Raw genomic sequence first — 26,476 nt, forward strand, 5'->3', positions numbered from 1 at the left:
TGGATGGAACTAAGGAATTGTAAGGGTAAAAATACCTTAATGGGACTAATCTACAGGCCCCCAAATAGTAGCCTTACATAGGGCACAAGTTGAATCAGGAGTTAAAATTGGCATGTGGCAAAACAATGCTGTGGTTGTTATGGGAGATTTCAACATGCAGGTAGACTGGGAAAACCAGGTTGGTACTGGACCCCAAGAAAGGGACTTTGTAGAGTGCCTTTGTGATGGATTCTTAGAGCAGCTTGTATTGGAGTCTACCAGGGATCAGGCAATTCTGGATTTAGTTTTATGTAATGAACCAGATTTGATAAAGGACCTCGAGGTTAATGAGCCATTAGGAGGCAGTGACCATAACATGGTCAGGTTTAATCTACAATTGGAGAAGGAGAAGGGTAGATCGGAGGTGTCAGTGTTGAATAAAGGGGACTATGGGGCCATGAGGGAGGAGCTGGCCAAAGTTGACTAGTTGACTAGTAGCGAAGAAAATAGGTGACGTTTCGGGTCGAGAAACATCGCCTATTTCCATCCCTCCATAGATGCTGCCTCAGCTGCTGAGTTTCTCCAGCATTTTGTCTGCCTTCGATTTTCCAGCATCTGCAGTTCCATCTTAAACATTCAATCTAGCACCCACGGGTTTGTGCCAGCTTATAGTCGCCTCTGGGTCAAGGCATTAAATTAAGTTTAAAAAATTATTATTACCGATTGCAAATAAATGAATGAAGCAAAGCAATTTAGCAATGGATGCTGAGCAAGAGAACAAGGAAGTGCAAAGGAGAAGTGTTTCAGAATTAAAACTATAACAGTTTAAAGGGGGAAGTAAAAGCAAAAAGAGTGAGTATATTGATATATGTAATAGACTGCCGGAGTCTGGAGCAGAGTGTGAGGTGTGCAACAAACCGTGCCGTTCCCCTGCTGCAAGAACTATCTACAGTGTTCAGGTCAGCCCTCTTCTCCTCTGTTCATCAATCTGAATGTGTCTGCGATCTCTGGTGCTCAGCTTGTTTCAACATTCAAAACCTGTAGTTGGTTCGACAGCAGTGATTTGTGGCTCAGCGGGTAAGACATCTATAGCAGTGGGATTGTGGGATCACGGGGTCTGGTCAGTGATTTGAGTATAGTAGCAGGGAGGTTCTACTGCAGTTGTACAGGGTCTTGGTGAGACCACACCTTGAGTATTGCATACAGTTTTGGTCTCCTAATCTGAGGAAAGACATTCTTGCCATAGAGGGAGTACAGAGAAGGTTCACCAGACTGATTCCTGGGATGTCAGGACTTTCATATGAAGAAAGCCTGGATAGACTCCACTTGTATTCGCTAGAATTTAGAAGATTGAGGGGGGATCTTATAGAAACTTACAAAATTCTTAAGGGGTTGGACAGGCTAGATGCAGGTAGATTGTTCCCGATGTTGGGGAAGTCCAGAACAAGGGTCACAGTTTAAGGATGAGGGGGAAATCTTTTAGGACCGAGATGAGGAAAACTTTTTTCACACAGAGAGTGGTGAATTTCTGGAATTCTCTCCTGCAGAAGGTAGTTGAGGCCAGTTCATTGGCTATATTTAAGAGGGAGTTAGATGTGGCCCTTGTTGCTAAAGGGATCAGGGGGTATGGAGAGAAGGCAGGTACAGGATACTGAGTTGATAGAGTGAGAGTCAGATAGAGCTCTTAAAGATAGCGGAGTCAAGGGATATGGGGAAAAGGTCATATCATATTGAATGGCTGTGCAGGCTCGAAGGGCCGAATGGCCTGCACCTATTTTCTATGTTTCTATGTTTCTATACCACCCTCTCTCAGGGGAGGTAGTGGGCCCAACAGATCTTATGGAAACATATAAAATTATAAAAGGACTGGACAAGCTAGATGCAGGAAAAATGTTCCCAATGTTGGGCGGGTCCAGAACCAGGGGCCACAGTCTTAGAATAAAGGGGAGGTCGTTTAAGACTGAGGTGAGAAAAAACGTTTTCACCCAGAGAGCTGTGAATTTATGGAATTCCCTGACACTGAGGGCAGTGGAGGCCAAATCACTGGATGGATTTAAGAGAGAGTTAGATAGAGCTCTAGGGGCTAGTGGAGTCAAGGGATATGGGGAGAAGGCAGGTACGGGTTATTGATAGGGGACGATCAGCCGTGATCACAATGAATGGCGGTGCTGGCTGGAAGGGCCGAATGGCCTCCTCCTGCACCTATTTTCTATGTTTCTAACAGCAATACACAAAGTGCTGGTGGAACTCAGCAAGTCAGGCAGCATCTGTGGAGGGAATGGACAGACAACGTTTAGGGTTAAGATTCCAGCCCCTGCTGTATCTTGTGTTTGTATTAACATCTGTCTTCCAAACATTTGAATTCTACTTAGTTGATGGGTTGTGCTACATTTTATATGTTTGGATACTACAAAGCTTTTGACAGGGTGCCTCGACACGACGGAAATAAATAACATGGCATAACTATTAAGATCTTGTAAATGTATAGAATGTGATTTTATTTTTCAATCGCTGCTGATTTGACTGAGTACTCAGGTGAAAAACTCTTACAGAAACTTGGCATGACAGAATCCGTGTTCTGTCTATCTGCTTGGCTAATCTGATTAGTGTCGTCTAATTGGAGTATAGTTTCAACATGTAAAGAGAAGCATTGATTTATACATTGATCTGAAAACAAATACAAGCTCGAAATACCTGAGTGTTTTCACCAGGTGGCAATGATCTGTTTCCAAGTTTGTAAAACGTCTGTAACACGTCTGTTGTAACAAGTGTTGATCGTGCCTCCTTGTTTCTCGTGAATGTGTTTTCTGAACCATGCAGGAAAATATTTTCCTGCGTGGTTCTAAGGATGAGAAATTTCAGTTGGATGGACTGAAGATTGTGTGCGTTGATGAATGTGGGCGTTGATGAATGTGTGCGTTGATGAATGTGGGCGTTGATGATTATGGGCGTTGATGAATGTGGGCGTTGATGATTATGGGCATTGATGAATGTGGGCGTTGACGATTGTGGGCGTTGATGAATGTGGGCGTTGATGAATGTGGGCGTTGATGAGTGTGGGCGTTGATGAATGTGGGCGTTGATGAATGTGGGCGTTGATGAATGTGGGCGTTGATGAGTGTGGGCGTTGATGAATGTGGGCGTTGATGAATGTGGGCGTTGATGAATGTGGACGTTGATGAATGTGGGCGTTGATGATTGTGGGCGTTGATGAATGTGGGCGTTGATGATTATGGGCGTTGATGAATGTGGGCGTTGATGATTGTGGGCATTGATGAATGTGGGCGTTGATGAATGTGGGCGTTGATGAATGTGGGCGTTGATGAATGTGGGCGTTGATGAATGTGGGCGTTGATGAATGTGGGCGTTGATGAATGTGGGCGTTGATGATTGTGGGCGTTGATGAATGTGGGCGTTGATGATTGTGGGCGTTGATGAATGTGGGCGTTGATGAGTGTGGGCGTTGATGAATGTGGGCGTTGATGAATGTGGGCGTTGATGAATGTGGGCGTTGATGATTGTGGGCGTTGATGAATGTGGGCGTTGATGATTGTGGGCGTTGATGAATGTGGGCGTTGATGATTGTGGGCGTTGATGATTGTGGGCGTTGATGAATGTGGGCGTTGATGAATGTGGGCGTTGATGAATGTGGGCGTTGATGAATGTGGGCGTTGATGAATGTGGGCGTTGATGAATGTGGGCGTTGATGAATGTGGGCGTTGATGAATGTGGGCGTTGATGATTGTGGGCGTTGATGAATGTGGGCGTTGATGAATGTGGGCGTTGATGAATGTGGGCGTTGACGAATGTGGGCGTTGATGAAGGTGGACGTTGAGGAATGTGGGCGTTGATGAATGTGGGCGTTGATGAATGTGGGCGTTGATGAATGTGGGCGTTGATGAATGTGGGCGTTGATGATTGTGGGCGTTGATGAATGTGGGCGTTGATGATTATGGGCGTTGATGAATGTGGGCGTTGACGAATGTGGGCGTTGATGAATGCGGGCGTTGATGAATGTGGGCGTTGACGAATGTGGGCGTTGATGATTGTGGGCGTTGATGAATGTGGGCGTTGATGAATGTGGGCGTTGATGAATGTTGATGAATGTGGGCGTTGATGATTGTGGGCGTTGATGATTGTGGGCGTTGATGAATGTGGGCGTTGATGAATGTGGGCGTTGATGAATGTGGGCGTTGATGAATTGTGGGCGTTGATGAATGTGGGCGTTGATGAATGTGGGCGTTGATGAATGGGCGTTGATGAATGTGGGCGTTGACGATTGTGGGCGTTGACGATTATGGGCGTTGACGATTGTGGGCGTTGATGATTATGGGCGTTGATGAATGTGGGCGTTGATGATTATGGGCGTTGATGAATGTGGGCGTTGATGAATGTGGGCGTTGATGAATGTGGGCGTTGATGAATGTGGGCGTTGATGAATGTGGGCGTTGATGAATGTGGGCGTTGATGAATGTGGGCGTTGATGTGGGCGTTGATGAATGTGGGCGTTGATGAATGTGGGCGTTGATGAATGTGGGCGTTGATGAATGTGGGCGTTGATGAATGTGGGCGTTGATGAATGTGGGCGTTGATGATTGTGGACGTTGATGAATGTGGGCGTTGATGAATGTGGGCGTTGATGAATGTGGGCGTTGATGAATGTGGGCGTTGATGAATGTGGGCGTTGATGAATGTGGGCGTTGATGAATGTGGGCGTTGATGAATGTGGGCGTTGATGAATGTGGGCGTTGATGAATGTGGGCGTTGATGAATGTGGGCGTTGATGATTGTGGGCGTTGATGAATGTGGGCGTTGATGAATGTGGGCGTTGATGAATGTGGGCGTTGATGAATGTGGGCGTTGATGAATGTGGGCGTTGATGAATGTGGGCGTTGATGAATGTGGGCGAAGGTGGGCGTTGATGAATGTGGGCATGGGCGTTGATGAATGTGGGCATTGATTTATGATGAATGTGGGCGTTGATGAATGTGGGCGTTGATGAATGTGGGCGTTGATGAATGTGGGCGTTGATGATTATGGGCGTTGATGAATGTGGGCGTTGATGAATGTGGGCATTGATGATTATGGGCGTTGATGAATGTGGGCGAAGGTGATTGTGTGCGTTGACGAATGTGGGCGAAGATGAATGTGGGCGTTGATGATTGTGGACATTGATGAGTGTGGGCAGTGATAGAAACATAGAAACATAGAAAATAGTTGCAGGAGTAGGCCATTCGGCCCTTCGAGCCAGCACCGCCATTCAATGTGATCACGGCTGATCATCCCCAATCAGTACCCCGTTCCTGCCTTCCCCCAATGTCCCCTGACTCCGCTATCTTGAAGAGCCCTATCAAGCCCTCTCTTTAAAGTATCCAGAGAACCGGCCTCCACCGCCCTCTGAGGCATAGAATTCCACACTCACATCTCTCTGTGTGAAAATGTGTTTCCTCATCTCCGTTCTAAATGGCTAACCCCTTATTGTTAAACTGTGGACCCTGGTTCTGGACTCCCCCAACATCAGGAAAATGTTTCCTACCTCTAGCGTGTCCAAACCCTTAATAATTTTATATGTTTCAATAAGATCCCCTCTCATTCTTATAAATTCCAGAGTATACAAAACCCAGCTCCATTCTTTCAGCATATGACAGTCCCGCCATCCCGGGAATTAACCTTGTGAACCTACGCTGCACTCCGTCAATAGCAAGAATGTCCTTCCTCAAATTAGGGGACCAAAACTGAGCTGGTGATGTCTGGAGTACAGGAGGGTGCGTGGTTAATGAGGGCACTTTGCTCCCACAGCTTCCACAGGACCGTTGTGGGATTCCATCTCAACGCTATCCCCAATGCTCATTTAGTTTAGTTTAGAGATACAATGCGGAAACAGGCCCTTCGGCCCACCGAGTCCACACCGGCCAGTGATCCCCGCACACTAACACTATCCTACACACATGAGGGACAATTTACCTTTATACCAAGCAAATTAACCTGCACATCTGTACGTCTTTGGAGTGTGGGAAGAAACCGAAGATCTCGGAGCAATCCCATGCAGGTCACGGGGAGAACGTACAAAATCGGTACAGACAGCACCCGTAGTCGGGATGGAACCCGTGTCTCTAGCACGGCAAGCGCTGTAAGCCAGCGACTCTACCGCTGCGCCACCGTGACGCGTTTTTTAAAAGTCTGAAGAAGTGTCCTGACCCGAAAAGTCACCTATCTATTATCCAAATGTCTCCCGTTCCACTACCCACTGTTGCAGAGCCAGGGATTGATGGGAGGTCCATCTCTTCAAGGTGACCTTAAGCACATGCTTGAACCTTTTCTGGTTGGGTGACGTTTCTGGATGGAGGAGTTCCGTCTTGTGGGCAGTGAATGCAAGGTCCATGCTCTGCAGGAGAAGCTCTAACGGTGGCTTGGAGCTCGGCACATGAGTACAAAGACAGGCATCTTCTAGCTACGAGCTTCAGGGTGGGAGAGACCAGCCGTTTGCCAAGAAACCAAGGATGGCCTGACCAACCCTCATTGTACACGCTCAGCTGTGATGAATGCCCGCCCACTGGCTCACGTCATTAGTCCCTTGCAGAGATTCACTGAAGAAATTCTGGCTATTTGTTGAATCTAACATCATACGGCCTGATCTATCTCTTCCCCCTAACCCCATTCTCCTGCCTTCTCCCCATAACCTCTGACACCCGTACTAATCAACAATTTATCTATCTCTGCCTTAAATATATCCACTAACTTGGCCTCCACAGTCTTCTGTGGCAAAGAATTCCACAGATTCACCACCCTCTGACGAAAAAAATCCCTCCTCATCTCCTTCCTAAAAGAACGTCCTTTAATTCTGAGGCTGTTACCTCTAGTCCTAGACTCTCCCACTAGTGGAAACATGTCCATTAGAACTGAAATGTGGATAAATCAGGAATTGAATCTGATCCAAAGAAAAAGGAAGTATGTGGGACTTGTTCCAAAAGTCAACATAAATGAGTTTCAAGAGGAAGGAAATGTTCCCAGGTGAACCAGTATAGAAACATAGAAACATAGAAATTAGGTGCAGGAGTAGGCCATTCGGCCCTTCGAGCCTGCACCGCCATTCAATATGATCATGGCTGATCATCCAACTCAGTATCCCGTACCTGCCTTCTCTCCATACCCCCTGATCCCCTTAGCCACAAGGGACAGATCTAACTCCCTCTTAAACATAGCCAATGAACTGGCCTCAACTACCCTCTGTGGCAGAGAGTTCCAGAGATTCACCACTCTCTGTGTGAAAAAAGTTATTCTCATCTCGGTTTTAAAGGATTTCCCCCTTATCCTTAAGCTGTGTCCCCTTGTCCTGGACTTCCCTAACATCGGGAACAACCTTCCTGCATCTAGCCTGTCCAACCCCTTAAGAATTTTGTAAGTTTCTATAAGATCCCCCCTCAATCTCCTAAATTCTAACGAGTGTAAGCCGAGTCTATCCAGTCTTTCTTCATATGAAAGTCCTGACATCCCAGGAATCAGTCTGGTGAACCTTCTCTGCACTCCCTCTCTGGCAAGAATGTCCTTCCTCAGATTTGGAGACCAAAAACTGTACGCAATACTCCAGGTGTGGTCTCACCAAGACCCTGTACAACTGCAGTAGAACCTCCCTGCTCCTATACTCAAATCCTTTGCATGATGGTAGATGGGTTCTAACTAGCCTGCCCGTAGGCGCAGCAGCTAAAGTGTGTGAGGAGGTTACAAGCTCTAGGCTAAATTGAAAGAGGGTTTTGGGGGCAACAGGGAGATATATTGGGGCAACAAGGTTTGGAAAGCAAATTGTTACACGTGGAGATGATGTGGGTGATGGGTCTGTCGTCAGTGGAAAACACCTTGGACCAGACTTAAGTAAGTAAGTAAATTCATTGGCCCAGTATTTACATACAAGGAATTTGCCTTGGTGCTCCGCCCACAAGTAACAACATGACACACAGTGACAGTTACGAATGACTCAGAAAACACTAAACATTAATAATAATAAAACATTCATGATAAAACACCATTGATCAATCATGTGAACCAACAAAATACCAGATCAAAGGGAGGCTACAGATTTTTGGCTGTTGAGTAGAGCAACTACTCGTGGATAAAAGCTGTTTTTATGTCTGGCTGTGGCAGCTTTGACGGTCCGGAGTCGCCTTCCAGAGGGAAGTGATTCAAAGAGTTTGTGGCCAGGGTGAGAGGGGTCAGAGATGATCTTGCCCGCTCACTTCCTGGCCCTTGCAGTGTACAGTTCGTCAATGGAGGGAAGGTTGCAGCCAATAATCTTCTCAGCCGATCGGACGATTCGCTGCAGCCTCCAGGTGTCGTGCTTGGTGGCTGAGCCAAACCAGACCATGATGGAGAAGGTGAAGACAGACTCTTGGAGGAATATTGGTCATGGGCAGCATGTGGGTGTGAAGGAACAAGGTCTTGAAAGCATCTGTTGATAGGACAGTTATGAGTTTGCTGGAACGACTGCAGAGAAGACGTATGAGGATGTTATCAGGTCTATCAGAGCTGTAGGGAGAGGTGGGGTAGGCTAGGACTTGCGGCTCTTGCCGTTCAAGCGGCTTAGGGGTAATCTTGCAGAAATGTGGGGGAATAGATAGGATGAATGCACCCAGACCTATACCCAGAGTAGGGGAATCAAGAACCCACACGACATAGGTTTAAGGGAGGGGGGAAAGATTTAATAGGAACTTGGGGGGTAACTTTTTAACATTGAGAGTGGTGGGTACATGGAATGAGGTAGTTGAGTCAGGAACAATAACAAACATTTGGAAAGGTATATGGGTAGGAATGGCTTACAGGGATATGGATCAAATGTGGACAGGTGGGTCTAGTTTAGATTGGGCATCATGGTTGGCATGGATGAGTTGGGTTGAAGGGCCTGATTCTGTGCTGTGTGGCTGATGACTATAACTAAGTAACTGGGGTAATGATAATAGATACAAAGTGCTGGAGTAACTCAGCGGGTCAGGCAGCATCTGTGGAGAACATGGATAGGTGACGTTTCACATAGTGCTGGAGTAACTCAGCGGGTCAGGCAGCATCTGTGGAGAACATGGATAGGTGACGTTTCACAGAGTGCTGGGGTAACTCAGCGGGTCAGGCAGCATCTGTGGAGAACATGGATAGGTGACGTTTTGGGTCGAGACCCTTCTGCAGATGAATGATTAGGTGGGGCTTTAAGTAAACTCTGCTGTTCTGAATGATGTAGAATTTAAGGATGGTATAAAAATGGAATGGCCACAATGGCAAAGTGGCAGCAGGCCGTTAAAAAAAAAAACGAATGGTCAGCCAGGAGGCAACGTCATTGGGCGTGGGGTCAAACTCACCACAAATGACCAAAAGGAAGAACTGTCAATACAGGAAATCTGAAACTGAACCGCAGCTGGTGATCCTGAGAAACCGTTGAGCCTGAGGCAACGTTCCTGTTTTCTTGTTCCTCACCCCCCAACGTTCCTGTTTTCCCGTGGCTATCAAACTGTACTACTCCTCCCCCTTCTGTCGTGGGGTAGACTGAACCCCCCCCCCCCCCCCCCCCCCCAATCTTTGCTTGACAAGCTCACGTTGAGGTTTGTTGAACAGGATGTGTTGAGGACAGAGAGGGAGGGGAACGAGGAATTAAACCCGCTTTAACCCTGCAATGTAGCGTTCAGCAAAGAGATGACCCGGCCTGAGTTGGTCCAAGTTTAAGCCTCACCTGGAGTTTACAAACGATGGGCTGAAGTACAAGAGTGGAAGGTGAGTGTGTTCACCTGAGTGGGGGTGGAGGTGAGGAAGGGGCAGGTGCAGTATCTCTACAGTAACAGTGTACGCCACTGCAGCAGCAACACAGGGCTCCCACTTCATCACCTAGCAGTGAAGGCCACTCGGCCCATCACACTGAGTCTGCTTTCATTAATCAGAGTTTCCTGCTGCCTCAGACTGATCCATGTGGTGCCTCTGTTATACTCAGCCCGTATGGGTGTACACTACAGCCCAGTACAACAATGCCCTGCCATCCACACATCCCAACTCCGCTCCCAACCTGGCCTGATCCCAGCTGTGACGATGGATCAGGATTTGCATGCAGATTCAACCCTCTTGGTTATTATAGTTCATTATAAGCAGCCCATAGTTCAGAGTTTAGTTAGTACGTGCAGTTTAAAAGAGCCTGATGGTTGCTGGGAAGAAGCTGTTCCTGAACCAGGAGGTCACGGTTTTCAGGCTCCTGTACCTTCTTCCCGATGGTAGCAGCGAGATGAGAGCGTGGGCTGGGTGGTGTGGGTCTCTGATGATGCTGGCTGCCTTTTTGAGGCAGCGACTCCTGTAGATCCCTTCGATGGTGGGGAGGTCAGTACTGTGATGGACCTTCGATGGTGGGGAGGTCAGTACTGGGATGGACCATCGATGGTGGGGAGGTCAGTACTGTGATGGACCCTCGATGGTGGGGAGGTCAGTACTGGGATGGACCGGGCAGTGTCCACCTCTCCCTGTAGTCTCCCTCGTTTCTGGGTGTTTGGTTACAGAAGAGATTTATAGCCTTTGTGGCAGAGATAAAGGATTGGAGTTACGTGGAGAAGATGGAGTTGTCCTCAAAACAGCGGCTGGATAAATATGTTTAAAAGTATGAAGACTTCAATTGATGAATTTTTCACTGTGTGAATGGTTGGAAACACAAGAACACAGATGTACGTTGTAGAAACATGCAACTGTAGATGCTGGTTTACAATGGAAGAACAGAGTCTAAAGAAAGGTCCTGACCTGAAACGTCACCTATCCATGTTCTCCACAGATGCTGCCTGACCCGCTGAGTTACTCCAGCACTCTGTGAAACGTCACCTATCCATGTTCTCCACAGATGCTACCTGACCCGCTGAGTTACTCCAGCACTCTGTGACACGTCACCTATCCATGTTCTCCACAGATGCTACCTGACCCGCTGAGTTACTCCAGCACTCTGTGAAACGTCACCTATCCCTGTTCTCCACAGATGCTGCCTGACCCGCTGAGTTACTCCAGCACTCTGTGTCTTTCATAGATTTATGGTGACTGGCCCAGAAAAATCAGATACAACATAAGAATAAACTTTCTTCTGCGGTGAATAATAATAATAATAATAAATTTTATTTATGGGCGCCTTTCAAGAGTCTCAAGGACACCTTACAAAATTTAGCAAATAGAGTAAAAACATGTAAGCGGAATAAAATAAATAGTAAAGACATCACCAGTACACAAATTAAAGACAGAATTCAATCAAAAGAATGATTATGAAGTTTAGCAGAACACAAATTGCTGGAGGAACTCAGCGGGTCAGGCAGCATCTACCTTGTGGATGGACGGATGACATTTTAGATCAGGACCTTTCTTATCAACTTCAATTCACTGCACGATAAGGTGGTGGAAACAGATTCACAAATAGAGTTAGATTAAATAAAGAGATTGCAAAGATATAGGGAAAGAGCAGGAAGAAACATAGAAACATAGACAATAGGTACAGGAGTAGGCCATTCGGCCCTTCGAGCCTGCACCGCCATTCAATATGATCATGGCTGATCATCCAACTCAGTATCCTGTACCTGACTTCTCTCCATACCCCCTGATCCCTTTAGCCACAAGGGCCACATCTAACTCCCTCTTAAATATAGCCAATGAACTGGCCTCAACTACATTCTGTGGCGGAGAATTCCACAGATTCACCACTCTCTGCGTGAAAAATGTTTCTCTCATCTCGGTCCTAAAAGACTTCCCCCTTATCCTTAAACTGTGACCCCTTGTTCTGGACTTCCCCAACATCGGGAACAATCTTCCTGCATCTAGCCTGTCCAACCCCTTAAGAATGTTGTAACTTTCTATAAGATCCCCTTTCAATCTTCTAAATTCTAGTGAGTACAAGCCGAGCCTATCCAGCCTTTCTTCATATGAAAGTCCTGCCATCCCAGGAAGTGGGAGCAATTGGCAATAAAGTCGGTACAGATTTAAATGATCTGCATTGCCCCCTTACATGGTACAGTGGTACTGTGACTTTGCAGTTGTAGGCAATGTGAATGCAGCACTGCAGTACCCAGGAAAGCCACTTGATGGAGCAGTGCAGCAATGACTCAAACTAATTTGGAGTAAACCTCCCATTGATGTTGTGTGGGAAGGAACTGCAGATGCTGGTTTAAACCGAAGATAGACACAAAAAGCTGGAGTCACTCAGCGGGTCAGGCGGCATCTTTGGAGAAAGTTTGACGACGTGTCGGGTCGAGACCCTTCTTCAGACTTTGAGTTATTAGTTAGCATAAAAGAATAGGAATATTTTTTTTCTTGGGAGTGAACCTCATAATTCTTTACATTAAACACACAACTTAAAACAAAATACACATTAAGGAGTGCAAGTACAGAGTCTCCTCAAAGTGGCATCGCAAGTAGACGGTGAAGAAGCTTTTTGACACGCTGGCATTAATTGGTCAGAGACTAAGTATGGAAGATGGGATAGACACAAAAAGTGGCATAACACAGAAACATAGCAACATAGAAAATAGGTGCAGGAGTAGGCCATTCGGCCCTTCGAGCCTGCACCGCCATTCAATATGATCACGGCTAATCATCCACAATCAGTACCCCGTTCCTGCTTTCTCCCCGTATCCCTTGATTTTGTTAGCCCTAAGAGCTAAATCTAATGTCAAGTTGGGAAAAGGGGAAGTACAACGGGGTCCTTGTACACCAGTCTATGAAAGTAAGCATGCAGGTACAGCAGGCAGTGAAGAAAGACAATTTCAGTTGGCCTTTATAACAAGAGGAATCGAATATAGGAGCAAAGAGGACCTTCTACAGTTGTACAGGGCCCTACACCTGGAGTATTGTGTGCAGTTTTTGTCCCCTAATTTGAGGAAAACATTCTTGCTATTGAGGGAGTGCAGCATAGGTTTACAAGGTTAATTCCCGGGATGGCGGGACTGTCATATGCTGAGAGAATGGAGCAGATGGGGTTGTACACTCTGAAGTTTCGAAGGATGAGAGGGTGTCCCATTGAAACATATAAGATTGTTAAGGGTTTGGACACGTTAGAGGCAGGAAACATGTTCCCGATGTTGGGGGAGTCCAGAACCAGGGGCCACAGTTTAAGAATAAGGAGTAAGCTATTTAGAACAGTGATGAGGAAACACTTTTTCACACAGAGAGTGGTGAGTCTGTGGAATTCTCTGCCTCAGAGGGTGGTGGAGGCCGGTTCTCTGGATACATTCAAGAAAGAGCTAGATAGGGCTCTTAAAGATAGCGTAGTCAGGGGATATGGGGAGAAGGCAGGACGGGGTACCGATTGTGGATGATCAGCCATGATCACAGTGAATGGCGGTGCTGGCTCGAAGGGCCGAATGGCCTCCTCCTGCACCTATTGTCTATTGTCTATTGTCTAAGAGAGGGGTAGTTTTGTGGGATAGTGAAAACCAAGGCACTCGCGTTCCCATGAGGCAGCAGCAGCTTTGTGATCCCACATGCTCGCGGTTCTGAGGTCAAGGGGAATGTCAGGTTGAGAAGTTACCGGTGAGGATGAGCTGACGTGTTTATAGTGGACAGGGCATTGCAAAGTGTGGATGGACTGTGGCCTCCTGCACTTCCGACAGCAATGCCAACCCTATAATACCAAGGCTCAGCAGCCCACCTAGAAGTAGCTTCCTTCTCCCCGCCACCCCCCATCAGTCTGAAGAGGCTTTCAGCCTGAAACGTTGCCTATTTCCTTCGCTCCATAGATGCTGCTGCACCCGCTGAGTTTCTCCAGCTTTTTTGTGTACCTTCGATTTTCCAGCATCTGCAGTTCCTTCTTATAGTTAAAGCAACGGAGGGAGGTTGGAGCAATGATGTTGTGCTAACTATTGGAATTAATATCACACTTCCTTGAAACGGGCGACATCTGTCACAGAGCAAAATAAATAGCTGCACGGTGAAACAGCTGATTGGTGCAGGAGAAGTTATAGATATGCTGTCATCAAGATTCATTCCCCTCATGCTTTATTTTCTCTAAATTCTACTGATATTTGTACTACAGTCTCATTGTTTTAACTTTATTTATTTTGATGGATTAGTCACCCCAGGGATGGATCGTGGACCAACTCAAGACTGCAGCCCGGCCGCTGTGACAACCAGCCAAGTCTGCCTGAACTTTGGCAAGATGACCATTCTACACAATCTCAGCCTCACGTTGCCACAAGGCCACATGTATGTGTGTTATCATGCTACTTAAAATGTATTAACAGTCTGGTCTCAGTTGGTATGGTATGGTATAGTATGGCATGGTACTGTATGGTTATGGTTTAGTACAGTATGATATGGCATGGTATGGCATGGTATGGTATGGCATGGTATGGTATGGCATGGTATGGTATGGTATGGTATGGTATGGTATGGTATGGTATGGTATGGTATGGCGTGGCATGGTGTGGTATGGTATAGTATGGTGTGGCATGGTGTGGTATGGTATGGTATGGCATGGTATGGTATGGTGTGGCATGGTATGGCATGGTATGGTATGGTGTGGCATGGTATGGTATGGTGTGGCATGGTATGGTATGGTATGGTATGGTATGGTATGGCATGGTATGGTATGACACAGTATGGCATGGCATGGTATGGCATGGCATGGAATGGTATGGTATATGTAAAGGTTTCAGATGAAGGTAAGGCTCTGTTGTGACTAGCACAAAGAAGACATGTCCACCACTGAGTAAGTCAAGAGCCTGTTTATTCTGCAATCACTGCTCAGTCATGAGGCTCAGGCACGAGTTTCACAAGTTTCCACTTTAGATTACACATATATATATATACATATTACATATATTACATTACAAAGACATCACATCTGCCTTTTCACTTTCACAGACATCACAGTATCACCTGGTTCTTCCATACATTATATACATATCTACTCCCTCTTATAATGAAACTTACCTCAACTACCCTCTGTGGCAGAGACATCACATCACCACCTCTTTAAAAAAAAAAGTTCTTTCAAAGATTTCCCCCTTATCCTTAAACATTGTCCTGGACTTCCCTAACATCGGGAACAATCTTCCTGCATCTAGCCTGTCAAACCCCTTAAGAATTTTGTAAGTTTCTATAAGATCCCCCCTCAATCTTCTAAATTCTAGCGAGTCCAAGCCGAGTATATCCAGTCTTTCTTCATGGACATGGCATGGAATAGTGGTATGTCTCTGCACTATGGCATGGTCAGATTTGGAGCAAAACTGTATTTGTGTCACATGTACAACTGCAGTAGAAATTCATACTCAAATCCTGTGTAATGAAAGTTGAGTACAACTGCCTATCACCTGAACATAAGCACTTAGACACCAGGTTCGCTGCATCAGGCATCATTTATACAGTACTTTCCCGGTTTTACCAGAAAAATAGTTCACATGAGACAGTCTACAGAGTCTGCCAAACATTTGGGGCCATTTCCAAAGTCCCCTGTTGTCCTGAAAGTGCCCCCCAGGTTAGTGTGACCTGGACCGTGAAGGCCCGTCATGTCATGGCTGAAGTTGCAGGGTGGGCTTGCTGGTACCCAGCGTAGCCCATTGTGAAAAGGACCCGCTGCTCCACCTTTGCTGTAGTTTGCCAGCGTTCGGTATCCACGTTGCCGGCCCCCAATCGCGTGTGCTTTAAGTTTGTATACTAATCTCTTATGCCCTTGTCAGGCTGCCTCTGGAAGTTTATTAGCAACATCCCACTGGTTCTCCAGCTTCTGTCCCCAGGTATAAGCCACACAGGTGACCTGCAGTGAGGATATCCCACACCAGGTGTATGACTGAATGCTGCACGAGTAGGCTGCACATGTGAAGATCCAGGTGTTGATCAGTACAGGTGACAGAGGTTATGGGGAGAAGGCAGGAGAATGGGGTTAGGAGGATGAGATAGATCAGCCATGATTGAATGGCAGAGTAGACGGGATGGGCCGAATGGCCTAATTCTGCTATCACTGATGACCTTATGAACTTGTTTCAGACGGGCATCGAGGACATTGCAGCCGGCCCAAAGTGATGGCCACCAAACTTCACTGAAGACCGACTGCAGCCACTAATCTATTGGATACTTCTTTGTTTTGTGCAATGAAACTAATTCTCCTGACCTAACCCCCTTCCCCTTCAATCTGGTTCCCCCTCTTGACATCCCTGCTTCCCTCTCACCCTCAACCACCTTCTTCTGCACCTCATCCCAATCTTCAATGCTCCTCAATCCTACCCGTCTCATCAGTCTCCTCACATTGTCCCCACCTCTTTCTCCATCTCATGGGAGATGTGACACTCCAGTGAGTCAGCTTTGCCAACCAGTCACCTCAGTTTCAGTTCCTTTTAGTTCATTGTCACGTGTACCGAGGTACAGTGAAAAGCTTTTGTTGCGTGCTAACCAGTCAGCGGAAAGACAATACATGATTACAATCGAGCCGTCTACAGTGTACAGATACAGGATAAGGAAAGAACATTTAGTGCAAGGTAAAGCCAGCAAAGTCCGATCAAGGATAGTCCGAGGGTCCCCAATGAGGTAGATAGTAGTTCAGGACCGCTCTCTGGTTGTGGTATGATGGTTCAGTTGCCTGATGACAGCTGGGAAGAAACTGTCCCTGAATCTGGAGGTGAGCGTTCTCACACCTGTTGTGCATTCTCGCACTTCTCACACTTGTGTTTTCACACCTGTGGTTGTGTTTCCACACCTGTTGTGCATTTTCACACTTGGTGTTGTGTTTTCACACGTGGGGTTGTGTTTTCACACCTGTTGTGCATTTTCACACCTGGGGTTGTGTTTTCACACCTGTTGTGCATTTTCACACCTGGGGTTGTGTTTTCATTACTGGTGTGCATTTTCACACCTGGGGTTGTGTTTTCATTACTGGTGTGCATTTTCACACCTGGGGTTGTGTTTTCATTACTGGTGTGTGTGTGTTCTCACGCCTGGTGTGTTTTTGCACCTGTTGAGTGTTCTTGCACCTGTTGTGCATTCTCACACCTGTTGTGCATTCTCTCACCTGTTGTGTGTTGTCGACAAGCTTCTCCCACACTGGTGCTGTCCATTGTACAGTGTGTGTCCCGTGTAACAAGGTTGGTCATTCCACTCTCTGTCCCGCGCAGATACGGACTGCTAGGACCGAGTGGCTGCGGTAAAACCACGCTCCTCCGCTGTGTTCTGGGCAGACTCCGCATCTCCAGTGGTCGCATCACCGTTCTGGGGAAGCCTCCCGCCTTTCCTGGCCATGGCGTTCCCGGCAGGATGGTGGGATACATGCCACAGGTACACAGCCCGTCCACCCATCCCATTCCATCACTCCCACCTTCCCTGCCATTCCATCCCTCCGATACCAGAAGGATGAGGGGGAACCTCAATGAAACTTACCGAAAAGTGAAAGACCTGTATAGAGTGGATGTGGAGAGGATGTTTCCACTAGTGGGAGAGTCTAGGACCAGAGGTCACAGCTTCAGAATTTAAGGGTGCTCCTTTAGAAAGGAGATGAGGAGGAATTTATTTAGTTAGAGGGTGGTGAATCTGTGGGATTCTTTGCAATGGCTGTCAATGGATACTTTTAACGCGGAGATTGCCACATTCCTGATTAGTGCGGGTGTCAGGGGTTATGGGGAGAAGGCAGGAGAATGGGGTTAGGAGGGAGAGATAGATCAGCCACGATTAAATCGTGGAGTAGACTTGATGGGCCGAATGGCCTAATTCTGCTCCTATAACTTATGAACCTCGTTGAGAAGGGAGTGTTGAGTCTGGTTTAGTTTAGAGATACAGTGCAGAAACAGGCCCTTCAGCCCACCGTGTCCGCACCGACCAGCGATCCCCGCATACCGGTTCTACCCGCCAATTATCCCACAAACCTCTAGGTCTTTCGCCATCCGGAGCGCCCGGAGAACCCGGAGAAAACCCACGGATGTCACAGAGAGAGCAGACAACTTCCATACCGACAGCACCCACAGTCAGGATGTAACCCGGGTTCTCTGGCGCTGTGAGGCAGCAGCTCTACCTGCTGCGGTGCCACCGTGGATGGGACGGGGTTGTTTTCACAAGGAGCCACTCCTGCCTCCTCTCCACTGTTCGATGCTGCGATTCTGTGCTGTGATGCCTACATTGATTTCCATCACATGCATGTTTAATATGAAGACATCTTCTCTGTGATTTGTGACAGGAGCTGGCACTGTACCATGAGTTCAGCATCGCTGACACCTTGCATTACTTTGGCCGCATACACGGGCTGAAGAGGAAAGATATCCAGGCACGCCTCTCCTTCCTGGTCGATTTCCTCGACCTTCCTGACAAGCACATACTTATAAAGCACCTCAGGTACGCAGAATACTTTGTTGTGCCTCAAACGGATGTAATAATAATAATAATAATAATAATAATAATAATAATAATAATAATAAATTGTATTGCTTACTCGAGGTCCAGACAAGGGGCAACATTACATAAAAATGCATTGCATATTAAAAAATATCATAAAATACATATATAATCTTAGTATATCACTTATAAAAGCATCATAAATTATATTGAAAAAAACACAATACATGAGTTAAAAATCCAGATTAAAAGAATGGTCAACGTCCTACAACAAGACAACGATACCAGTGTCTCCACAGCTGGGATTCTTAGCGTGTAGTGCTAACCCTTATGTTTGACAAGATGTGAAACTTCAAGTAACCCTTGCATCCCCTCTCTCTCCATCCCTCCCCCCCCACCCATCATACCAGCCGTCTTGTTGAGTCTCATTGTCTGTAACTGGTTTTCACCTAGCACACAGCCAAACAATTGCTTCGCCATCGTTACTTTTTTTGCATCTTTCGTTCATTTGTTCTTTATCTCTCTACATCACCGTCTCTATCTCTCGTTTCCCTCTCCCCTGACTCTCAGTCCGAAGAAGGGCCTTCACCCTTAGGAGCAAAGAGGTCCTTCTGCAGTTGTACAGAGCACCTAGTGAGACCACACGTGGAGTATTGTGGGCAGTCTTGGTCTCCAAAGTTGAGGAAGGACATTCTTGCTATTGAGGGAGTGCAGACAAGGTTCACAAGACCCTGTACAACTGCAGTAGAACCTCCCTGCTCCTATACTCAAATCCTTTTGCTATGAATGCTAACATACCATATCCCCACACTACCAGGTCTCTGTTCTCCACCACCACCAGGTCTCTATTGTGTACTGTACCTCTTGCCTTGGTTTGTCTCACCAAAATGTAACATCTGATACACCCCCTGCTTATGCAATTATAAAACTCATTACCTGGAGAGTTATGTCAACAAACTTTAGTTTAGCTTATTAATGTCACATGTACCCAGGTACAGAGACAAGGTGTTTTGTTGTTGCATGCTTTCCAGTCAATGGAAAGACAATACATGATTACAATCACGGCGTGTACAGATACAAAATAAAGGGAATAACATTCACAACCTGTGCAACGATAAGGTTCTACACAGCCAGAGACCCGGGTTCCACACTACCTGCTGTGTGTTCTCCCTGTGATCACCTCCGGTGGACGCAGCGTAGGTTAATTGCCAGTAGAGTTGCTCTGTCTCCTCACAGCGCCAGAGACCCAACGCATCACCGTTACCATCCCCCTCCATTGAGTCTGGCGCTGTCTGCGGTCTGTGCGGAGTTTCACACCAAACCATGGACTGTTTACGTCCTACCATCCCGCTACAGTGATCGAACCAGTGGAGGAACAGCTTTCCTCTGGGGCTGCTCTACCGGTTGCCAATCCTCCCACATCCCAAAGAGGTGCAGGTTTGTAGGTTAATTGGCCTCTGTAAATTGCCCCTGGTGTGTGTAGGATAGTGTTAGTGTACGGGTGATTGATGGTCATTGTGGACACAGGGGACCGAAGGGCCTGTTTCCATGCTGTATCGACAAACTAAAATAAACAGCTGTACAGGAAGAGTGAGAGCAGACATTGTCCTGATGTTAGGCACAAAATGCTGGAGTAAAGGGCCTGTCCCACTTGGCTGTCATGTGCGCGTCACGCAGATGGCGTGTGAAGATTTTGTACATCACAAAATCCTGCGACGCTGCAAGTAGCCGCACGTCACTGCCTATGTCATCGCGCACCATGCGTGCGGAATGCGCACATCACGTGCGTGTCACATCGCGAGCGTCGTGCGTCGTGACGCGTAAATGCGGCCACGTGGGACAGGCCCTTACCTGAGCGGGACAGGCAGCATCTCTGGAGGGAAGGTAATGGGAGATGTTTCGGGTCGAGACCCTTCTTCAGACCCAGTGCTGTGTGTGTGATGACGTGTGCTGGCGTGTGCTAGCGTGTGCTGACATGTGCTCACGTGTGTTGCAGCGGTGGGCAGAGGCGGCGTGTGTCTCTGGGGGCTGCTCTACTCCAGCAGCCTCCGCTCCTGCTCCTGGACGAGCCGACCGTCGGCGTGGACCCAGTGCTGCGGACCAGGTGTGTACACACAACGCACACACACGTGTACACACAACGCACACACACATATACACACAACACACACACACGTGTACACACAATGCACACACACGTGTACACACAACGCACACACACGTGTACACACAATGCACACACACGTGTACACACAACGCACACACAAATGTGTACACGCGTGCACATACAGCGCACACACACACATGTACACCCACCGCACACACACGTGTACACCCACCGCACGCACACGTGTATGCGTGTACACCCACCGCGCACACACACACGCATGTACACCCACCGCGCACACACACACACGTGTATGTGTGTACATCCAATGCGCACAGACACACACACACACGTGTATACCCACCGCACACACACACACACACGTGTACACCCACCGCACACACACACACACACGTGTACGTGTGTACACCTCTGCCCTCCACACTCCACACATGTACTCCCCCTAGTGTCACCCACGCTGATTTATCTGGGGCAAGGTGGCAAGATTACAATTGTATGGACCATTCAGCGGCTGTGACGTTGGTCTCCCCCACCGGTGGTTGTGTCTACAGTAGCTAGGCTGCTGTTGTGGGATTCACCCCCCACCCCCCCCCCCCACCCACTGACCACACCTCCACCACTGCAACACTAACTTGCCTGCACATAAGGTCATAAGGCATAGGAGCAGATTTAGGCCATTTGGCCATCGAGTCTGCTCCATCCAATCATTGCCAATCGATTTTTCCCTGTCAACCCCACTGTGCTGCCTTCTCCCCATACTCCTTGCCACCGGTACTAATCAAACACCTATTCATCTCCGCTTTAAAAATATCCACTGACTTGGCCTCCACAGCCGTCTGCAGCAATGTCTTCCACAGATTCACCACCCCCGCTGGCTAAAGAAATTCCTTCTTATCTCCAACGGTATGTCCTTTTATTCTGAGGCATGGAAACAGGCCCTTCAGCCCAACTTGCCCACGCCAGCCAACACGCCCCAGCTACAGTAGTCCCACCTGTCTGCGTTTGGCCCATATCCCTCTAAACCTGTCCTATCCATGTACCTGTCTAAATGTTTCTTAAACATTGCGATGGTACCTGCCTCAACTACCCACGCATACACATGTGTGGAAAAGATCGCCCTCAGATTTCTATGGAATCTTTCCCCCCTCCCTCACTTTAAACCTCTGTCATCTGGTTCTCGACGTAGAGAGGTGCAGGTATTACCAGAGAGTTACAAGAACAGGAAATGCTGAACGCACCTGGCAGGTGGGTTGTAGAAGGAGAAATGTTTCATGTTGATACATTCATAAGGGATAGGAATAGAATTAGGCCATTCGGCCCATCAAGCCTACTCCGCCATTCAATCATGGCTGATCTAGCTCTCCCTCCTAACCCCATAATCCTGCCTTCTCCCCATAACCCCTGACACCCGTACTAATCAGGAACCTATCTATAGGTAGACAAAAATGCTGGAGAAACTCAGCGGTTGCAGCAGCATCTATAGAGCGAAGGAAATAGGCGACGTTTCAGGCCGAAAGAAAGGTTTTGGCCCGAAACGTTACCTATTTCCTTCCCTCCATAGATGCTGCTGCACCCGCTGAGTTTCTCCAGCATTTTTGTCTACCTTCGATTTTCCAGCATCTGCAGTTCCTTCTTAAACACAAGAATCTATCTATCTCCACCTTAAAAATATCCACTGACTTGGCCTCCACAGCCTTCTGTGGCAAAGAATTCCACAGATTCACCACCCTTGGGTTTGGGACCTACCATCAGGCTGGGTTAGTGATGGGGGGGGGGGGTCCATTTACAGTGTATAGATACATGGTAAGGGAATAACATTTAGTTCGCTAGAGGCCAAGTCAGTGGATAACTCGCTAGAATTTAGATGATTGAGGGGAGATCTTATAGAAACTTACAAAATTCTTAAGTGGTTGGACAGGCTAGATGCAGGAAGATTGTTCCCGATGTTGGGGAAGTCCAGAACAAGGGGTCACAGTTTAAGGATAAGGGGGAAGTCGTTTAGGACCGAGATGAGAAAAAAAAAATTCACACATAGAGTGGTGAATCTGTGGAACTCTCTGCCACAGAAAGTAGTTGAGGCCAGTTCATTGGCTATATTTAAGAGGGACTTAGATGTGGCCCTTGTGGCTAAAAGGATCAGGGGGTATGGAGAGAAGGCAGGTACAGGATACTGAGTTGGATGATCAGCCATGATCATATTGAATGGCGGTGCAGGCTCGAAGGGCCGAATGGCCTACTCCTGCACCTATTTTCTATGTTTCTATGTTTCTAGTGCAAGGTAAAGCCAGCAAAGTCTGATCAAGGATAGTCTGAGGGTCACCAATGAGGTAGATAGTAGTTCAGCACTGGGCTTTAGTTGCGGTACGATGGTTCAGTTGCTTGATAACAGCTGGGTGACCTTTGTGTGAGTGAGGTTGGAGTCACTGGTCTGTGCCCATACTGAGAGGATGCAGAGGCTGAGGAAGCTCTTGGTGTGGGAGATGCCTTGTCTAACACATGGGCACCTCATCACACATTGTCCTGCAGTGTTCAGTGCAGGAGAAGATTAGAGGCAGTGACGTCAAAGCTGGGTCATTCTCCAGGACAAATTGAAAAAAGCAAAGCTCAGAATTTACTGTATCGAAACCCAGAACTGCAATAGACCATAGACAATAGGTGCTGGTGGGTCATTTGGCCCTTCGAGCCAACAGACCAGCAGAAGCTGGTTTATATTAAAGATAGATACAAAGTGATCAATACAAGGGGATCTCATTGAAACATATAAGATTATTAAGGTACACAAAATCTTATATGATTTTGTGTACCTTAATAAGATTATTAAGGGCTTGGACACGCTAGAGGCAGGAAACATGTCCCCGATGTTGTGGGAGTCCAGAACCAGGGGCCACAGTTTAGGAATAAGGGGTAAGCCATTTAGAACGGAGACGAGGAAACACTTTTTTTCACAGAGAGTTGTGAGTCTGTGGAATTCTCTGCCTCAGAGGGCGGTGGAGGCGGGTTCTCTCGATGCTTTCAAGAGAGAGCTGGATAGGGCTCTTAAAGATAGCGGAGTCAGGGGATATAGGGAGAAGGCAGGAACGGGGTACTGATTGGGGATGATCAGCCATGATCACATTGAATTGCGGAGCTGGCTTGAAGGGCCGAATGACCTACTCCTGCACCTATTGTCTATTGTCTAAAGTGCTGGAGTAACTCAACAGTTAGGCAGCGTCACTGGGGAATAGGTGATGGTTCAGGTTGGATAGAGTGGATGTGGAGAGGATGTTTCCCTTGTTGGGACCAGAGGCCGTAGTCTCAGAATTAAAGGACGTTATTTCGGGAGGAGATAAGTAGAAATTTCCTTAGTCAGAGGGTGGTGAATCTGTGGAATTCATTGCCATTGAAGGCTGCGGAGGCCACGGGTCAGTGGATATATTTAAGATGGAGATAAATAGATTCTTGATTAGTACTGACGTCAGAGGTTATGGGGAGAAGGCAGGAGAATGGGGTTTGAGAGGGAGAGATAGATCAGCCGTGATTGAATGGTGGAGGAGAAACTTAGAAACATAGAAATTAGGTGCAGGAGTAGGCCATTCGGCCCTTCGAGCCTGCACCGCCATTCAATATAATCATGGCTGATCATCCAACTCAGTATTCTGTTCCTGCCTTCTCTCCATACCCCCTGATCCCTTTAGCCACAAGGGCCACATCTAACTCCCTCTTAAGTATAGCCAATGAACTGGCCTCGACTACCCTCTGTGGCAGAGAGTTCCAGAGATTCACCACTCTCTGTGTGAAAAAAGTTCTTCTCATCTCGGTTTTAAAGGATTTCTCCCTTATCCTTAAGCTGTGACCCCTTGTCATGGACTTCCCCAACATCGGGAACAATCTTCCTGCATCTAGCCTGTCCAACCCCTTAAGAATGTTGTAAGTTTCTATAAGATCCCCCCTCAATCTTCTAAATTCTAGCGAGTACAAGCAGAGTCTATCCAGTCTTTCTTCATATGAAAGTCCTGACATCCCAGGAATCAGTCTGGTGAACCTTCTCTGTACTCCCTCTATGGCAAGAATGTCTTTCCTCAGATTAGGAGACCAAAACTGTACACAATACTCCAGGTGTGGTCTCACCAAGACCCTGTACAACTGCAGTAGAACCTCCTGAGTTGGATGATCAGCCATGATCATATTGAATGGTGGTGCAGGCTCGAATGGCTGAATGGCCTACTCCTGCACCTAATTTCTATGTTTCTATGTTTCTCCCTGCTCCTATACTCAAATCCTTTTCCTATGAATGCTAACATACCATTCGGTAGATGGGCCGAATGGCCTAATTGTGTTTCTATCACTTATGAACTTATGAACCCCTCTTCAGCATTTTGTCCGCTCCACTACGAACGTTGTTCAAGGTATGCCTACTTTGAAGAAGTTCTCCTCTTCTCTCCGAAAGCAGTCTGAAGAAGGGTTCCGACCCAAACGTCACCTATCCTTGTTCTCCACAGATGCTGCCTGACCCGCTGAGTTCCCTAAATATTCCCTAAATGTAGCCAATGACTACCCTCTGACTAAGGAACCAGGAAATACTGATGCTGGAATCTTTCGCAAAAAATACAAAGTGCTGTAGTCTCTAGAAGGGTCCCATCACAAAGCATTGCTTGTCCATGTTCTCCACAGATGCTGCCTGACCCGCTGAGTTACTCCAGCACTCTGTGAAACGTCACCTATCCATGTTCTCCACAGATGCTGCCTGACCCGCTGAGTTACTCCAGCACTCTGTGAAAGGTCACCTATCCATGTTCTCCACAGATGCTGCCTGACCCACTGAGTTACTCCAGCACTCTGTGAAACGTCACCTATCCATGTTCTCCACAGATGCTGCCTGACCCGCTGAGTTACTCCAGCACTCTGTGAAACGTCACCTATCCATGTTCTCCACAGATGCTGCCTGACCCGCTGAGTTATGGTACAGCAGCATCTATGGAGCTAAGGAAATAGGCAACGTTTCGAGCCGAAACCCTTCTGGAAATAGGCAACGTTTCGGGCCGAAACCCCATCTGGGTTTCGGCCCGAAACGTTGCCTATTTCCTTAGCTCCATAGATGCTGCTGCACCCGCTGAGTTACTCCAGCACACTGTGAAACGTCACCTATCCATGTTCTCCACAGATGCTGCCTGACCCGCTGAGTTACTCCAGCATTCTGTGTGGCTGTACTTATTCTCTGGTTAGGGATAAATGCAACATGTTGATTCCTGACAGCTTAGCAGTTCTTTATTAACAATGAATAAATCAATACATGAAATGAGCCTTTGTGTCAGACTATTAATGAATGTATTTCTGGGCATGTTTTTAACCCTTTCTCTCTGCTTTCTGCAGGATTTGGCAACACTTGGTGGACATAGTGAAAAGCCAAGGGACCTCAGTGATCGTAACCACACATTACATAGAAGAAGCCCGACAGGCCCACCTGGTAGGTCTCAGCTTTTACTCAAAAATGTGTTTGGAATTAGAAACGTAGAAACATAGAAAATAGATGCAGGAGTAGGCCATTCGGCCCTTCGAGCCAGCACCATTCGCCATTCAATATGATCATGGCTGATCATCCAACTCAGTATCCTGTACCTGCCTTCTCTCCATACCCCCTGATCCCTTTGGCCACACGGACCACATCTAACTTCCTCTTAAATATAGCCAATGAACTGTGGCCTCAACTACCTTCTGTGGCAGAGAATTCCACAGATTCACCACTCTCTGTGTGAAAAATGTTTTTCACATCTCGGTGCTAAAAGACTTCCCCCTTATCCTTAAACTGTGACCCTTTGTTCTTGACTTCCCCAACATTGAGAACAATCTTCCTGCATCTAGCCTGTTACATCGATATTGGTCTTATTTATAAGCCTCGGCACGGTGGCGCAGCGGTAGAGTTGCTGCCTCACAGCGCCAGAGACCCGGGTTCCATCCTGACTACAGGTGCTGTCTGTACGGAGGATGTACGTTCTCTCCGTGACCTGCGTGGGATTTCTCCGGGTGCTCCAGTTTCCTCCCACACTCCAAAGACGTGCCGGTTTGTAGGTTAATTGGCTTGGTGTAAATGTTAAC

The 26,476-nt window shown here is 47.3% G+C and overlaps 1 protein-coding gene across 1 annotated transcript in view; it reads left to right on the forward strand.

Annotated features, from left to right (window-relative positions):
• The first annotated feature begins 256 nt into the window (after positions 1-256).
• The window catches only part of abch1 (ATP-binding cassette, sub-family H, member 1), a 101,516-nt gene continuing 75,296 nt past the window's right edge, over positions 257-26,476 (forward strand). The window contains exons 1-6 of the mRNA XM_055638835.1: positions 257-938; positions 14,034-14,166; positions 17,070-17,229; positions 18,122-18,276; positions 20,273-20,380; positions 25,754-25,847. Coding sequence (XP_055494810.1) covers positions 14,045-14,166; positions 17,070-17,229; positions 18,122-18,276; positions 20,273-20,380; positions 25,754-25,847 — 639 coding nt within the window. The 5' untranslated portion in view covers positions 257-938; positions 14,034-14,044. The remainder of the gene's footprint in view (positions 939-14,033; positions 14,167-17,069; positions 17,230-18,121; positions 18,277-20,272; positions 20,381-25,753; positions 25,848-26,476) is intronic.

The sequence above is a fragment of the Leucoraja erinacea genome, chromosome 8 (genome assembly GCF_028641065.1).
Source record: "Leucoraja erinacea ecotype New England chromosome 8, Leri_hhj_1, whole genome shotgun sequence".
Lineage (NCBI taxonomy): Eukaryota > Metazoa > Chordata > Chondrichthyes > Rajiformes > Rajidae > Leucoraja > Leucoraja erinaceus.